Source organism: Prorops nasuta, unplaced genomic scaffold, assembly GCF_024137725.1.
Source record: "Prorops nasuta isolate Cenicafe-Biocafe unplaced genomic scaffold, Cenicafe_Pnas_1.2 PNAS00003, whole genome shotgun sequence".
In the NCBI taxonomy this organism is placed as follows: Eukaryota; Metazoa; Arthropoda; class Insecta; order Hymenoptera; family Bethylidae; genus Prorops; species Prorops nasuta.
Window position 1 is genome coordinate 12364102 of NW_027116800.1, and position 17302 is coordinate 12381403.

A 17302-nucleotide genomic window follows, 5' to 3' on the forward strand; every position below is an offset into this window, starting at 1 on the left:
GTAATTTGACGGTATTCATTTAATTTCTAGTAAGCCTTCTATCCATTACGATTTTTCTTTTTATATACCAACATTGTTCCAACTTTCATCGTTGCGATAATTAAAGCTCTTCTGCTTTTTTTTTGGCGTCACATGGGATCTCGCAAGGAGTTTCGCAATTGCAGAATCCATTTAGCCACACGAGAATTCCCACTTTTGACGTGACGGCTAGGTGATGCAAGTGACTTGAGCACGTTGCCTTTCAGGTTTTGCCCCGCGGACAAAGTTTCGTTTTCCACCGGTCAACAGTCGTATCGTATGAAGATTCCCGCAGATACCCCATATGGTGCAATGAAACTTTTCACAAAATAATTAACTCGAGGCACGCCGCGGGTATTGCATCTGATATAAACCGGAAAATATTAACCTTCGCTGAAATCAAGAGTGATTGTATTATTTGTGACGCTTCGATTTATTTTCTTGATCTGTTACCTTAAAAATTCTGAAAACAAAATTTTTAAATTTACATTCGTCATTTGAAACCAGGAATTTGATAAATAACTATTAAATTGGTCCTTTGTAGTAGAATATATATATAAAATCACAATGATAGTCGTAATGGCCTATTACTGTTGTTATAACTTTATGATAATTTTATTACAATAGCATACCAGCGAATATAATAGTAGTTAACTATGGTTCCTCCTGTAGATTTAGATAGTGGGATAATTAAAAGAAAGAAATACTTTGTCATTTTTAAATTCAACCCTTAATGAAGTAAAGAAGTTAATGATTATTAAAAATGGCTTCAATTAACACTTTTTACTGATAGAGCAATTCCTCAATCTTATATTGGTAAGATTTCACCATAATTGCTTTCAGCACATAATGAAGCCTTGAACAATGTTAATCCTTAGAATCTTCTGCAGCAAGGGTTTAACTTAGGAATAGTACAGGAATTTTCAGAGCTTTCGCTTATTCACGCTATATGTATACCACAATCTATATACATTTTTCTATGATTCATCGACCACCCGATATATTGTTGATTCATAAAAATTTGCTCATATCGACTCAATATTTTTATTATATTGAATACTCTCAAAGTCATATGGAATATTAATAAATTTTGATCTAGACAATAAAGCTACTAGATGTAGACGATTTAACGAGTTTTGTTATTTCAGGTCTATCAGATAGAATATGTAATAGTGAAAGCTGCAAATTCACCGCGGCCAGCTGCTTGGATCCTCGAAAGATCCATCGATGGAATCAATTTTCAACCTTGGCAATACTATGCACCAAGTGATGAGGAATGCTGGACGCGATATTCCATGCCACCGTTGGTTGGAAAACCGACTTATATTGACGATGATGAACCTATTTGCACTAGCATTTATTCCAAACCTATCCCTATGGAAAATGGGGAGGTGAGATATTTTGATTATTTACATTATACTACTTTTTACCCTAACAATTGAATAAGTGATTAACAATTTTTTAAATTAATTAATTTCATAACATTCGTTTAAAAAATGTCATTAGCTGTTGAAAATTGTCGACAAACATTGCGCTGAGTTTTCACAATTTTCACAATATACGTACAGAATATTTTATAAATGATAAACTGAACAGATTAACTGATTTTGTTATTCTTCCAAGATGAAATTTATAGACAATAATTCGATTAAGAGTCAAAAATTTGGTTACATTACATTTACTTAACTATGTACGTAAATTTTTGTTTGTTGATTCATAATTTTTCATGCTAATATAAGAAAATGTCTGCTAAATATTATATTAGAAAGTTGGAACATGAAAGGGATAAAAACCAAGAAAAAATTCTCATAATTATCTAATCTTATTTTTTAATTTACAGATTAGGCATGAATTACAGATTTTCTGAACAAACCATTTTCTCAGACTGGTTTCAGCAACTACAAGTCCTTGATATAGTACAGCAGTATATAATTACTTGTGTTTTTATAAGAAACTGACTGACAGCCTTGTTAATAATTCTTAAGAAAAAATTAGCACGAGCCTAGGTGTTATTACTCGCAGAATAATAATTAACATTCATCTTGAACCAAAGTTGGTACGATTATAAAATTGGATAATTGGTAGTCTATCGCTTTACATGAAACGCTACGAGCTTGAAAGAAGCTTCCGGTGCATTTCTAATGTAATTTTTAGATATATCTAGGACAATCTTTATTAGAACTTGATACAGCCAAACTACAGATCACGGTTAATCAAATACGAGTTTTCTGAACAACAGACAAATTTCGTTTGGATTTCTTAAATTCAAAATTAAGTATCAAATAATTCAAACAAATGACACATTAAATTGCATGTCTGTTGAGTAATTTATTAAAGTGCTTCGTGTGTTCCTAATCGAAGCAGGGCAAGCAAAATTTTTCAAAAATGAAATTGATTCTGTTTTGCCTTGAAGAATATACAGATTTTTCTATTACAAATTAAACAAAAATATTCAAATCAATAGCACAGATATGCATTAAATTGTTGCTAAAAAATAGGAGACTGCTTCACGTACTTCTGGAGCAATAAGTTGCGCAGAGAAGAATTTTCAAGAATAGGATTTCTCGATGCTCATAGGATTTCTTCTGGTTTGATCTGTGCAAGCGCAAAAGTGGCAACCCCCGTTTGAAGTTGCGTACGTGAGATGGCCATATAAGGTCAGACATCGCCTTAAATGGCCGGAATGTAGGGTTCCCCGTTTTTGTTTCATCGATTCCTTCTGCCCCCTTCCCCTTTCCTCCCCCACCCCTTTTGTACAGACGGTTTCCCCGTCTCCAGAAGCTGGCGTTTGCACGAAACCGATCACGACAGCGCGCCAGTACTAAAGCAGCAGCAGCAACTTTAATTAGCCCTGCTCTTCCGAGAAATCGCACAATTATTGCCCCTCCTACCCACCCCCTCGATTCTCTCGTTCCCCACTTGCTCCATCTCACCCCAATGACCACACGATCGCACGAACACTCGAGACACGCGAACGAATTCTCCACCAACTCTTCCCAATATTTTCCACGACCAATATCTCCAGATACTCCATAAAAGTTCGATCACTAATAATTAATGTATATATCAGCTTATGTTTTTTAAAAGTATATATATATATATAAATCCTAAATATATAATACAAGGTGCTTCGTTAACTCCATACCAAACCGATATATAGATTGAACCATTTTAAGAAAATTAAACTATTATATATTTTAATTAAATTTTAGTTTTTATGTTTAAATGTTGCTTACTTCAAAATTTGTTATTAGTTACTGAATTCCCTAAACGATGCCTCATTAATAGCAGAGAGTCATCAAATAATCTTTTCAAATGGAAGATTAACATGAAATAATTCCTAATCTTTGTTAACTTTTTAATTAAGAACTATAGTAGGAAAGCATAACATTTTTTTTAATCATTGGATCTATATCAATTTATAGGCTTAGACTAGCCCGAAAAGAACATACAGAGTAAAAAAGTTTATGAGTATTTATAAAATTTAAATAATTCATTTTAATAACAATTGGAAAGACGTTTTATTAATAATAACACTGCATTCCGTTTTGTATCATGTGAATATCTTAATTTTTATCTTCGTGCTTCTTTAATAACTGTACCCAAATTTGTGCAATAAATATATTTTTCAACACCTTCTGAATAAAATATTTACACTTTAGATATCTTATTAGTCCAATTCATATGCAACTTTTAAATATTTCAATTTTAATAAACTATCATATAGCAGCATAGCTTTATACATCGCCTACGATAAAATGAATAGTATCAAAATTATTATTTAGAGAATTTAGTCTGTCTCTTGTAATTCAGTATTACATATATAGTTACTTGTTAGTTTTTGAAAATCTCTGTCAGTAACGTTTGTGATATTATTGAAATCCAAAGATGCGCGCGATAAAGATTAAGTAATACTTGTTAATATCTATTTTAGGAGCCTTTATATTTTACATTAAAATTTATTATAGTTTTTATCAGTTTCTGAATAATCAATTAACGATTCATTTTATTATAATTGTGAACAATACCGATTCCGCTCGTAAAAAAGATTTATCACCTAGAAGGGAACTAATATGTTATTCATAAACATGATTTATAAACAGTTTTGGAAAATATGAAGATTATAACCATGAGCTCAGGAGGCCAATTTTGGTAAGAAATTGGTGTTAACTGTGAGCGATTAGTATCGCAATGTCTTAACGATCTCACTCGCCATTAAATTCGAGTAGAAAATCGTCTGACTATAAATCATCCGTGAATGGCGCCGCGAACTAATGCAAGAAAGCAGCGCATAAAAGGATCTAAGTAAAGCGGCTCCTAATACGGAACAATCGTTCAAGTTTTCAAATGAAACTTATGATTATTTTTATCATTCTCTTATCGCTCAGAAGTAATTCACTTACCATATGAAGAGTACACAACAAACAAATAATAATAGTCCAAACATATTTATTTATTTTAATTTGATTAACTATATAGCGTGGTGTTTTTTGCAAATCTTTTATCCGTAACTCATTTTGAAAAAATTGACTATTTCTTACTGCAGCTTAACTACGTTCATATTTGAAGATTAATAATTAAATTTGTATCGCGCAATTGAAATCTATTCAGTTTAATATTCTCTCTATTTGCCTCCATACATATTTAATAAGTATAGAAATTATATTACGTCGTTGTCTTTTTTAAACAAGTATTTCTTAAATACTAAATTATCCATGAGTCTGAAATTTGTGACTCCTCCACTTTCTTCTTTCTATTTATATTTTTCACATCGAAGATTAATTGAAGCCAAATAAAAAAATGTAAAAGACAAGAAACTTTTAGAACACAAATTGAATTTATTACAATTTTAAAACCACCCTTAATTATTAAAAGTTATTAACGATTAAAAATGCTGCTTTATAGATTTCGCCAACTTTCGTTTCCTAATCAAATATTATGGTTCAAATGAAAAAATCTTCAAGTGTTAATAATTTTTTAATTAAGAGAGAGAGAGAGAGAGAGAAAACTATAGTATAAATATTCTTTAAGTGTTTTTTCCCCTCTTAAAATCCATTCAATGCTCTGTTAGACCATAGTTAATCTCTCTTTTCCCGTATAAGATGTACGTGTTATCATTATTGATGCCAAATTTAATATGGTAGTGATTAAGCAACTCCGAAAATATTTTCAGATTCACACGCATTTGGTAAATGGAAGAGCTGGTGCCTTGAACCACAGCTTGGCACTTGAGGAATTCACACAAGCGAGATACGTGAGGTTGCGTCTTCAGGGTCTCCGGCGTAACGGGGAGACCATCGCCGACAAAAGGAGAGCCTTTTATTCGATAAAAGAGATCAACATCGGTGGCCGGTGTCTCTGCTCCGGACACGCATCGCGCTGTAGATACAGTGTCCATCATGGAGTAAGTTTCCGAGATATATGACCAAAACCTATATTCTATTTATTCTAGCAAAAATCTGGTAATATAGCTATCAATAGATAAGAAATCACCAAAAAGCTTTTGAACAATGCCGGGCCCACCTTGCTATTTTTTGTGTTACATGAAATGTAACAGTTTATATAAAAAATTGCTTTAAATTAAAATACCAAATATATGTTACGTTTCGCAGTTATACACACGCAGTAAATTTTTGTAAATTTAGATTATAAATTGAAATATTACTATAATTTCATTTTGATACTCTCTTTACTTACATTTTATTGCACCACTGAAAATGGACGTAATTACATAATTTTTTATTTGTTCTTCCCAAATAATTAAATTTAAAAAAGCAGAGCCGCTGAACATTTTGCTATACTATTTGGAATGTTCTTATGGGAATAAGAGGGAGATCCAGTTTGGGCGAGCTGGGAAATAAATCCGTCGGAAGTACCATAAAGTTGTCGTACCTTTGTTCGGCAACGGACCGCCAATAGGAGGAACTGCCTTCTGTTCAAAATGCCTATCTCTGTTTAGGACCAAAATTGCAACAGGGAATTTCAGTTGCGTAGTCGGACTAAATTACTTTAAATAGCGGTAGCAAACGTTAATTAGAAATATTGATAAATCGTAATGTTAGCAAGGATTTTAGATGAAACATTCAATAAAATATTAAAGAGACAGGTGAAATATGTCCTGATTACTTATTTAATTAGAATCGTGGATAGCTTACAATATTATAGCAACGATTCGAGCTACAATTGAAGAGCTTTGGAGGTAAACAGAATAAATCCATGCATTCTTATGAAAATGTGTATTTGTGGTGGTTATCTATTAATTTGTTTGTAAATATATCATATACATAATTTTTAACAACTTCGGATAACTATACATCTTATATTTATTTATTTTTATTAAAAACTATCAACTTAACTAATGGTAAAAATGTAAAAAAGAATAAAATTGTATCGCGAAAGAATGAAACTTTATATTCTTTATTAAAACGCACTGAACGCCCCATTTTCTCAATGCAATATTTATCATTTAGAATAATCTTTGCTGATATTACGAAGTTTTACTGTTTCTAATTAATACAATTTTTTCTTTAAAATATATTCTTATTATTAAAACATCGTGGTACGATAAATTTGTTATCACAGAATAATTACTTGCTTTAATTGCTCCATGCAATTGACTTTCACAGGTTTAACGGAAATATCGGAATAATGTAGCGGTAAGTGCATTTCTACTAACGCCACAATATCAGCTGATATGCAAATATTTGCGATATTACTGTTGGAGGCATTGGTTCCTGTTTATGGTTATCGATACAGTAATCGGTTGCTGTGCAAGTCTTTTATACGAACGTAAAAGCCAGATACGACGATGGCCCTCAGTTTTATGATGTGGGATCCTCGTAATTTTATGGCAACGCATAAAATTGTCTCACGTATCAATTCCCATAAAACCTAATTCACCAACACGTTTTAATAGCACTCACGCTTGCTTTCATTCGATTGTCTCTGTAATTGTCCATTGTTCTATACTCAAATGCACTAATACTTTACTCCAAAAGTAATGTCAAACATTTCGTATACTTTTCGCTGGATCGTGTTAAAAGCTTCTCAGAAACACGTTGAAGAAAAAGTCGAGAACATTTATTTATGGCTATTAATTATAATATTGGATTGAAGTCGTGGAGCGAAATAATATCAAATTAGTAAAACTGAAAAACAAAACCTTTTAAATTTTTCGAAAGAAATTTTATTAATAAATCATGAGGGATCGCGATGGGTCAATTTTGGTTTTACTAATACTTTATTTCCAAAGTATTGTCAAGCTCTGAGAAACTTGTTGAAAGAAAAGTTCGACAAAATTATTTATAGCTATTAATGAATATTGTGGTTAGAAATTGTGGAATAAAATAAAATTCATTTCATAATGTTGAAAAATGATATCTGTTAAAATTGAAATTAAATTTTATTGACGAATCTTAAGATGTCGTTAGATCAATATTAGCTTTATCAATGAATCAGTCATTGAAAGAGTGCTGTATAAGCAGAGAATTAAAAGCTGCAGTTCTTTTCTGTGTCGCTGTTGTACTGGTGAAATATGTTGAAACGAGACAAGTATGTATTTTCTCAGTGTAAGTTATTGCACCAGTACCGCAATGTATTAGCAGTTCGGTTAAAAAGAACAAGCCCTAAATTTGATTCACCACAGTCTGTACCGTCAAAAGTCAATTCTAATAAACTTCATCGTAAGGATTTACAATACGATAAAAACCTTCATTTTCTCTCTGCAAAAAGTTGGATGTTGCATCAAAACATGATAAAAAAGCAAAACCACAAAACTGCTCGAGCTGTAAAATGATAAAAATATTTTTCTTCGAGCAACTGGTTCTAAACAAAAGAAAAAAATATTACCTTGCTGTCTTTAATTTTTGTACAAACCAGTTTACGATAAAGGGTATCTAAAATCTGCATATCTCACAAGTGTAACTTAATCCTTGAAGTCGTAAACCTAAACAAAGAACTTGTAAAAATCCAAAAGAAAAAGCAAGTTACGCGAAAATTCTTTTCGGTATGAATATATATAACTCAATTTTTTAACGTTTATAACCTAGTTTATTTATATGAGTATATAGAATAATCATAGCATTTTCTTTATACATAGGTGTAAAGATTGTACTTGTGTAGTATTGTAAATACATTTATACATTAGATTTGCTCACACACACACACACACACAGTGGAAATTTCTGTACTAGCTATATTAACGGTTAAATGCTTGAGAAATTACCAAATAAGGCTCGTAACCTTATTTGGACAACTCGTCCTTCTTTCAGTAAGAGAATATCCTGCTAATGCTGGTGACAAGCTATTAATCTCCCGAATCTTCTTTCTTGGCTTTTACTTTCGTTGATCGCACAAATAGCTGATGTGTGTGTGTATGTGAATCATAATACCAATTTATACTTATACTCATGATAAGATTTAAGGAAAATATTGCAATTAATCTTATAGCTAATTTGTAATTTGACATTATTTATGTAAATGATTGCTTGATATTTTGCAAATAATCAAGCAGCCTTTTTTTAAAAAGATTTTTATACAAGTTTGGTTTTTAGAGTCTATTTTCAATAAAATGTTAAAAGTGTACATAATAGATTTTCAAAGAAGTCCTTTTGTGCAATAGATATACATAATGTTTTATAACTTTCAAAATTAAATTAAAAGGGTGTTTTGTTAATTTTTGAATTAATAATTTGTACGTTTTGGTACTTCATATTTTATTAAATAAATTACTATAAGGTTAAAACCAATAAGCCTGTTCGAATTTTATGTTGAATCTGATTGTTTCGAACTTAATTATAATCGATAATATAAGTTTCATTCTTTTCAAGCTTTGCCAACAATAGATACATTCACTTTTATTGAAAATTGCAATATTGACGTATCAAAGAGCCAAAATAAAAGGAGATAGAGATCAATAGAAAATAAATGAACGTGATGAAAATGAGCGATGCGTAGAATGAAGTGTTATAACAACCATGATTTATTTTATAGCATCAAGCCTGCGAATGCGAGCGGCACACGTGCGGGGAAAGATGCGAGAAATGCTGCCCGATGTACAATCAGATGCCGTGGAAGCCGGGTACAGCCGGTAAGGGCTTTCACTGTGAGAAATGTAACTGTAACGGCCACGCCACCTCCTGCACATACGACCAGGAAGTTGCTGACAAACGAATGTCCATGGACATTCGTGGAAAATTCAGGGGTGGTGGTGTCTGCCTTAATTGCACGGTAAGATTTTAATCGCTTAAATCATATTAATATTCGCTTGATTTAATTTTATCTACGAGTTTGGCAGTTTCTAAAATAAACTCAAGTAGATAACAAATGATTAATATTAAATATTAGGCTGCGCAATTTAGGATCATGTAGATTCATAATTGGTCAATAACTTTCACTGCTAAAGTCACTGAGATCAGGATGAAATAAAAAGTAACAAAATCTTTGTTACGAATTTAACAAATCCTAAGATTAAATCGATCAGATAGCTAGCAGCTATCAATACCAAAAAAAAAAAAAAAAAATGCAGCCTATGAAATCTATTATCATCTAGTATCACGCAATAGATAACTCAGGTGTATTATTGTAATCCGTGCAGGGACCAAAATTACTTTAAAGGAAGAACAACAATGAGACATGCATGATAGGCTTATGAATTAGAAAGTGATATTATAACATTAGAGATAATACCTTCATAATCACCAAAACAAATCAATCAAGTTACAAAATAGATTATCAATATTATAAAGTGAACTGTATAAAATTTAGAGGTGATTTCGTTATATCGAATATAAATGAAGTTGCAGTGAACTAAGAAGGATCAACGGTTGATTTATAATCTTCCGTGTGTCTTTGCTGAGTAATTCTTGAATTTTTTGCTATTGGAATATATATTTGATAAATCATCTTCATTGCAGCAACACACGACTGGTATCAACTGCGAGAAATGTGAGATCGGTTACTACAGACCAAACGGAGTTCCGCCAGATGCTCTTGAGCCTTGTTTACCATGTGATTGCAATATTCAAGGTAGTACCGGCGATTGTACGCCTGATGACTCTTATACATCATTAGGGAAGGTAAGCAATTTACATGGAGTTCGTTTATAAACTGATCAAAAAGACTCACCAGTAAATCTCCTAGCCTAACAAGATTTCACTATATTTTTCCATTACTCTTTCATTTAATATTTTCCTTTGCTGTTTACCTCTAACTAAAGATCTTTGGAAGTTAGAAAAATACAAGAAAGGATATTATAATCTATAACAACAATCACTTCTCCTATTTGAAATTTATTATTTTAATATTTAAGTAAAATATATACTACTTTCACAATTTTTCCTTTTCTCTTTATTGTTGTATACAAACCTATTAAATCTTAGAAAACTTCAATAAATGATATTATGACCTAAAATATATTCTATCTTTAATTTCTGTCGACGTAATTTTTTAAATTAAAATTAATATTATAATATTTCAGGTAGCTGGGGCGTGCGAGTGCAAAGCAGGCTACTCTGGTCACAAGTGTGATCAATGTGCAGCTGGATATCGTCAATTTCCGGATTGCATGCCATGTCCTTGCGATTCTCGAGGGATCTTACCCTCACACGATTGCGAGGGTGATTGTATCTGTAAAGCAAATGTAGATGGAGAATTTTGCGATCACTGCAAATCTGGATTTTTTGCATTAACTGCAGATAATCTCGATGGGTGCATGCAGTGTTATTGTTTCGGAGCCTCGAGTAGCTGTACCAAAGCCAAACTCTTATACAAATCGGTAATGGAATCACTCTCCATTTAATAATTCTTATAAATAACTTAAAGCTTTCTTAAATAGTGAAAAATCGTAAATAAATTCAATCAATAATCAGAAATTAAACCAATTTTAGTTTCAATTTGTTTTAAAGTTAATCTTGATTTTTTTAGATTTCTACACTAGATGGTTGGTTGATAACTGATATGAACGCATCGAGACCAGTCGTGCCAACTTTCGATACCGACAGTGAATGGCTCACGATAGGAGCATTCGAAGTTGATTACGGCAGTCCTTTTTGGTTGGCACCGAAGATTTATTGTGGAAATCGACTTGCATCCTACGGAAATAATCTCACATTTGCCGTTTCTTGGGTCGTGCAGCGAGGTGATACCAGCGGCAAACCAACCACCGGGCCCAACGTCATATTAGTTGTAGGTTCTCCAAGCATCTTCATTTTCCCTTAAAACTTTAATTCCAATTTTATTATACTTGTTAAAGAGCATAAAATATTTTTACCAAATGTTTTTTATAATTTGCCAGGGCCACAATGGTATGAGAATAGCTTATGGCGAAGAACATTATAATGGTCAAGAAGCTCAAATCACGGTAAATTTCCACGAAAATGGCTGGTATCACGTGCCTGGCAATATTCGAGACATTCCAACCAGATTAAAAAGAACAGAGTTCCGTGGCGAAGCTGTAACCAGATTTCAAATGATGGATGTCCTGGCTGATCTGAAATACTTGATGATAAGAGCCCAATATTATTCCGAGCAAATAGAAGGAAGGTAAGAAATAAAAGTCTGCAAATGGTAAAAAAAAAGCAATTAACAAATTCATCGATTGATTGATTTTAATTTATGTTAGTCTTCAGTCTGCAATTTTAACTATTGGGGAGGCGATGGAAAATGGTGAAACGCATAACTTGGTAGAACAGTGCGACTGTCCTGAAGGATATACTGGATTATCCTGCGAGAAGTGTGCATGGGGTTACGTAAAAGCAACCGCAAATGGACCGGATCATCAAGATCATCATATCTGTGTTAAATGTGACTGCAACGGTCATGCTGGGTCATGTGATCTTGTAATGGGTGATTGTGGTGTAAGTTTCGTGTTACTAGAGTCATTCTTAACTAATTTTTTTTACATTAAATATTATTAAAATTATATACCGTCAAGTACTGTAATAATAATTAGGTACACGCATTTGCGTTTTATTTCCCTTTCGGATATTGAGAGACTTTAACGTAAATATCTGCACAAGATATGTCCGTTAATTGTTCAGTAGAAGTAAAGTATTTGCACGGTGTGAATCTGACTTTAAAACGGGTAAATATATTGGTTTTATCATCTGTACTCAACGGATTGCTAAAATAATATATCTTCTCTGATACGGAGGAAACTATCCATTAAAATATTACATTTTTACGAAAGTAACAAAGTAATTTTTTACAAAAAACATTATTTATCTTGATTTTTATGCTATAGATAAAAGTTACTGAAAGTTAAGCTATGTCCCTTTACCAACATTACAGATCGGGAACCAATTTTTATGAAAAATATATTACTTATATGCATTAATACTTACACTCATAATGTTCATTTTTCTAAAATTAGTAAAAAATAGCAATTTCCATAAAACTTTAATTTATTTATTAAGAAGATGTCTTTGCGTAGGTAATGCAGAGGCAAATTAATAATTTACGTTCTCTCTGCTAGATGGCGTAGTAGTTGAAGTTTAGAGAGTGTACAGTGTTATTCTAATTTTTTAAAGGATAACATGAAAACGGATATTTCTTTTTAAAGCAATTGTGGCAAAAAATATACATATATAAAAATATTATACATCCAAAAATAAATATAATAATAGAACCCAATTAACTTATGATGTGGATTATATTAATATATATTCTTTTAATATCTTAATTGATTAAATAAAAGTAATACATTTTTTAATCGTCCATCAATATAAAGACGTTTTCAACATATACATTAATAATATGTTTTTAATTGTTAAATAGGCTTGTGAACATAATGCGATAGGGGCAAAATGCGAACGTTGTAGTATTGGCTATTACGGTAATGCTACACGTGGAACATCAGAGGATTGTAAAAAATGTGCGTGCCCACTTTTGATCGAGTCAAACAATTTCAGTCCCAATTGTCAATTAGATAATCCCAATGATACCGAAAGTGGATACATTTGCACGCAATGTCCTGAGGGATATTCTGGTGACCACTGTGAAAGGTAAAATTTATTATTTAAAAATATTGTTACCAATCAAAGTACCTAAAACAAAACTCTTGTTGCAGTTGCGATCTAGGATTTTACGGAAATCCTCTGATTCCTGGAAGCTTTTGTCAACCATGTCCTTGTGTGGGGGGTCCTTGTGATCAAGAAACAGGAAGATGTCTGGAGTGTCGTGGGAATACCGAAGGTTGGAAATGTGAAAAGTGTAAAAAAGAGCATTATGGAAATCCTTTGGAGCAGAATTGTATGCGTAAGTGTTATTGTTTTATTGAAAAAAACAATATAAATACTATTGCAAAGATGGGAAATTAGAAATAAAGAGGATTGTTAGCTGCATTGAAGCGACACTGTATAGTCTGTGGAAGTAAAGTAATTAAAATGATTGTTTCAGGTTGCAATTGCGATATGTTAGGCAGCAATTCGATGGAATGTGACGAGAAGAGCGGTCAGTGTCCCTGCAAGCCTTTGTTCACAGGTCGTGACTGTTCCTCCTGCATCAAAGGCTACGGGAACGTGACTGCAGGTTGCAGGGAATGCGATTGCGACGTGGGGGCCATCGACGGGGATTGCGATTCTGTAACCGGAAATTGCAGGTGCGCCTCTGGTACCATTGGTTTCCGCTGTGATCAATGCGCCGTCGACCACTACGGTTTGTCACCCGAGGGCTGCATAGGTAAGTGATAATTTTCATAATTAATCGTATACTCTTGCAAACTCTATAAAAGACAAGGGATAGATTTCATACTATCAAAAAGTAATAATTGATATTAGTGTTGGTGAATAGGGTTGGAAAAAACAATTGCATGCAAAAAGTGTTAACAGAAGTTATTCCAAGCGCACATGTTCTACTTTAATTTCCTAATTATATATTTTTCTTTACATTTTTATAAGCTGTTAATTACTATTCATCCGTTTAACCTTTAGATAGTTGAAATTGTTGGGCGCTACTTGAGGGCGTGAACCATTTGTCACGACTTTTCAACATAAACGTATCGTTAATAATCAAAGTAGTCCTAAATAATTTTCAGTCATTCGTTTATTTCTAAATGATATTCACGAAACATTAAATTATAAAATAATTATAATGCAAACGGCAATTTAAATCAGAGAATATGTAGGAGAAATTTAACAAGTAACCACCACCCCTTCATCTAATAAAGTCATTCGTTGCGTTTATGAATAACCGCTTCTGAAGGATTATTATGAAACAAGGAACTTTATTTATCAAATACAAGACTGATTGATAAAATTAAATTCGTCTAAAATTGTTTTTATACTTATGAATGATATTTAAATATAAAAATAGGCAAACTATAGAATATGAAAATAATTATTATCCAAAAAGGAGATTAAATTAGAAAATAGAAGAAGGGGAGAAGTTGAACAATTAAACTCGTTACGCAAGGGAGAAATAGCATTTCACCTCAAATAACCGGATGAGCGCAAAGAATAATGGTGGACCACTCATCTCACTCTAGCTTCATACTGCATAAACTCATGATGTTTATCTCTCGGCTCCATAAATGCGGGCCACTTATCGGCCTAGACGGGAGTCGTGATTTTCATTCTACACTCGAGATTTACAAGGGCCATCCTTCCCTAAATACTTCAACCTAACGACCGGTAAACATTAATTGTAATTTACTAGTCACGATTTCTGCTCATTTTCCACTTTCCCAAGCTCGAATCTTGAAACTACACCTGATTCGGAAATGATAAAGATCGACAAATTATTACAAGCTCGTAAATTTCAATACCACTGGCTTATCAAAGCAATCTATGGGAACTGATCAAATTAAGACTGCGACAATTTTCTATTTTTATCAAATATATGTTTTAATCCAAGGTAATATAAAATAGTATTTACGTTAAGAATTAACTACTGAAAATAAATTAACTTTCCGAGAACTCGAGCATTGATCTTTCGAAGTAGGACTTTCATAAACTAAAATCCACTTTGGCGAACTTTTAACGATTGCACAGTAACCAAGTAAGTTTCCTTCGACCAACAATTCTCTTTTCAGAATTTATGTTCACTGCTTACGGCAGCCGTTACAAGGAAAACCAAGCGTATGTATGTCTTAGTAAACACGATATTATACGACTTTAAGCTTAATACATGTCAAGGCTTTGGTGTATATGTAGAAAAATTTCAACAGACGTCGCAGAATTCAACGCGTGGTCTCGATTTGTTGTGGCGGTACCTTAAGATCTCCCTGAATTAACTTGATCCGATCGGCTATCCATAAAGAAGCTTCGACCGTTCCATCTCTCGCATTGCTGAAACAATCTCTCTACAGCACTGTCTCTAAGTTCACATAATTGCGTTATAAAACACTAGTTCGTCCAATTAAATCATCCATTGATCTCATCTTGATTAATATTAATCTATTGCACTGATCATTTGATAATTGTTTATCCGACGGCGCATTCGACCCGGCAAGTCTATCAACTTTAAATCCAATCATTGATATTATTCTGAAATTACGAAATAATTCAACTCGTAGACATAAATTCTACACTGTAGGTGCTCATAAATATAAAATTTGTATATAGTAAATTAAAGTAATAAATCGATATTATATATGTTATTTTAATGCAATGTTTAACAATGCGTTAGAAGACTTAATTGACAGCATAAGCTGAATTGGTGTCTGAAAAACACTTTAAGAGTTAAAGATCTGTAATATCGAGGCTTGAATATATGCTTTGATTCCAATCGTATAAGGCTCACTATGGCACGTTTATTAGTTGAGCGATTGGGAGGTATTTGGAGACACGTAATCCTATTAAAATATTGCTCTGGATCAATCGATTTTCTTATAGATATTATTACGAACGTCGCTGATTTTTTTATCATTCTTGAATCGTTGCTCTCGACGTGTAAGCAGTTGTAATAGCACCCCCCCCCCCCCCTTCTTCTCTCTCTATCTAAAATTCACACACATCATACAACTTTGAGGAGCTCTATCACGTTATACTCTTTCGCTTGAATTCTATATAAGTATATATTTATAAGTGCTCATTGCAATTAGCCTCTCATTCATGCTCATCAATGCTAAGCATTATTATACCTTTAAAAGTTTATTTATTGTGCAAATTTTTCAATGAAAAACGGTAATTATAAGCCTTACAGAAAGACAAATTTTGAACATTGAAAGAATCAAATTTTTTCACACGTAACCAATCCCCATTACGAACTAAAAAAGAGGTACGGTAGTGTTTCGACGGCAAGTGCATATATATGTACACCGATAAGGTTATATATTTCTACAATAGGTTAAAATGAAGAAAATTTAAATATTTGGAATGGTTTGATTACAAAACATATGTCATGACTAATAGAATGTATTGAAAATTATGTGATGAATGAACGTTAAAAAAATGTAGCGTTAAAGATTTAATGTGACTTTTTGCAATTGAGTATGCATTCACCATTATCCTACTTATCCTGCCTCGACCCCTCACCTGCTTATTTACTTGCCCACGCACTGAAACCACTCACCTACGCGAATTACTGAATTTATTCACGAACAAATCGGTAACAAATTTCTATGACTCTATACATAATCCTTGAAAACTAATGCAGCAAAGGTTTTCAGTAGTCCAGTTTATAGAAAAATTCTATGATTTACTACTGAAATAATAAAATTGAAATTGCACCACTTATAGGATTGAAGGTATCTCCGAACAAATTTTGCAATGAAGAATGAATTTTGAAATTGAGGAAGTTTTAATTATCGGTAAGATTAAACAAGGTTTTGCTTACAATATGAAACAGTCGGGAAAAAGAGGAAACGGGAAGGGAGCATAAAATATATAATCTATGCAAGCTATAATAAAGGCTTCAGTATTCCCATTCAATAAAAAAATTGTATGATATACTGGCATAAGAAAATTTAAATTATATTTAAAGGATTAAGCTATCTTGAAATAAATTTTATAACGAAGAATGAATGTTGAAATTGGCGGGGTGTTAATTATCGTAAGGTTAAACAAGGTTTTTCTCACAGTGCGAAGACGTTGAGAAGAGGAAACGATGAGGGACCATAAAATGGAAAAACAGATGGTATCTCGAGGGTATCAAGTGGTATGCGGATACAGAAAGATATAGCTAGTGCACGCGAGATACTAGCTTATTTTTTCACCGTCTCCCACCTTTCTCGACCACCCCCACTCTCCTTTTCCTTCTCCATTACCTCCTCCACCTACAATCTGTCCGAGATGTTAATTAATTTCCCACGTCCATGAGATGCCACTTTCTTCTTTCTCGCTCGCAA

General features: G+C 32.7%; 1 protein-coding gene across 1 annotated transcript in view; it reads left to right on the forward strand.

The window, feature by feature from the left end:
• wb (wing blister) overlaps positions 1-17302 on the forward strand; it is a 139239-nt gene that overhangs the window by 49429 nt on the left and 72508 nt on the right. The window contains exons 3-13 of the mRNA XM_066724823.1: positions 1167-1409; positions 5192-5422; positions 9010-9246; positions 9933-10094; positions 10496-10792; positions 10942-11202; positions 11312-11559; positions 11639-11873; positions 12793-13019; positions 13085-13272; positions 13414-13695. Of these exons, the coding sequence (XP_066580920.1) occupies positions 1167-1409; positions 5192-5422; positions 9010-9246; positions 9933-10094; positions 10496-10792; positions 10942-11202; positions 11312-11559; positions 11639-11873; positions 12793-13019; positions 13085-13272; positions 13414-13695 (2611 nt within the window). The remainder of the gene's footprint in view (positions 1-1166; positions 1410-5191; positions 5423-9009; positions 9247-9932; positions 10095-10495; positions 10793-10941; positions 11203-11311; positions 11560-11638; positions 11874-12792; positions 13020-13084; positions 13273-13413; positions 13696-17302) is intronic.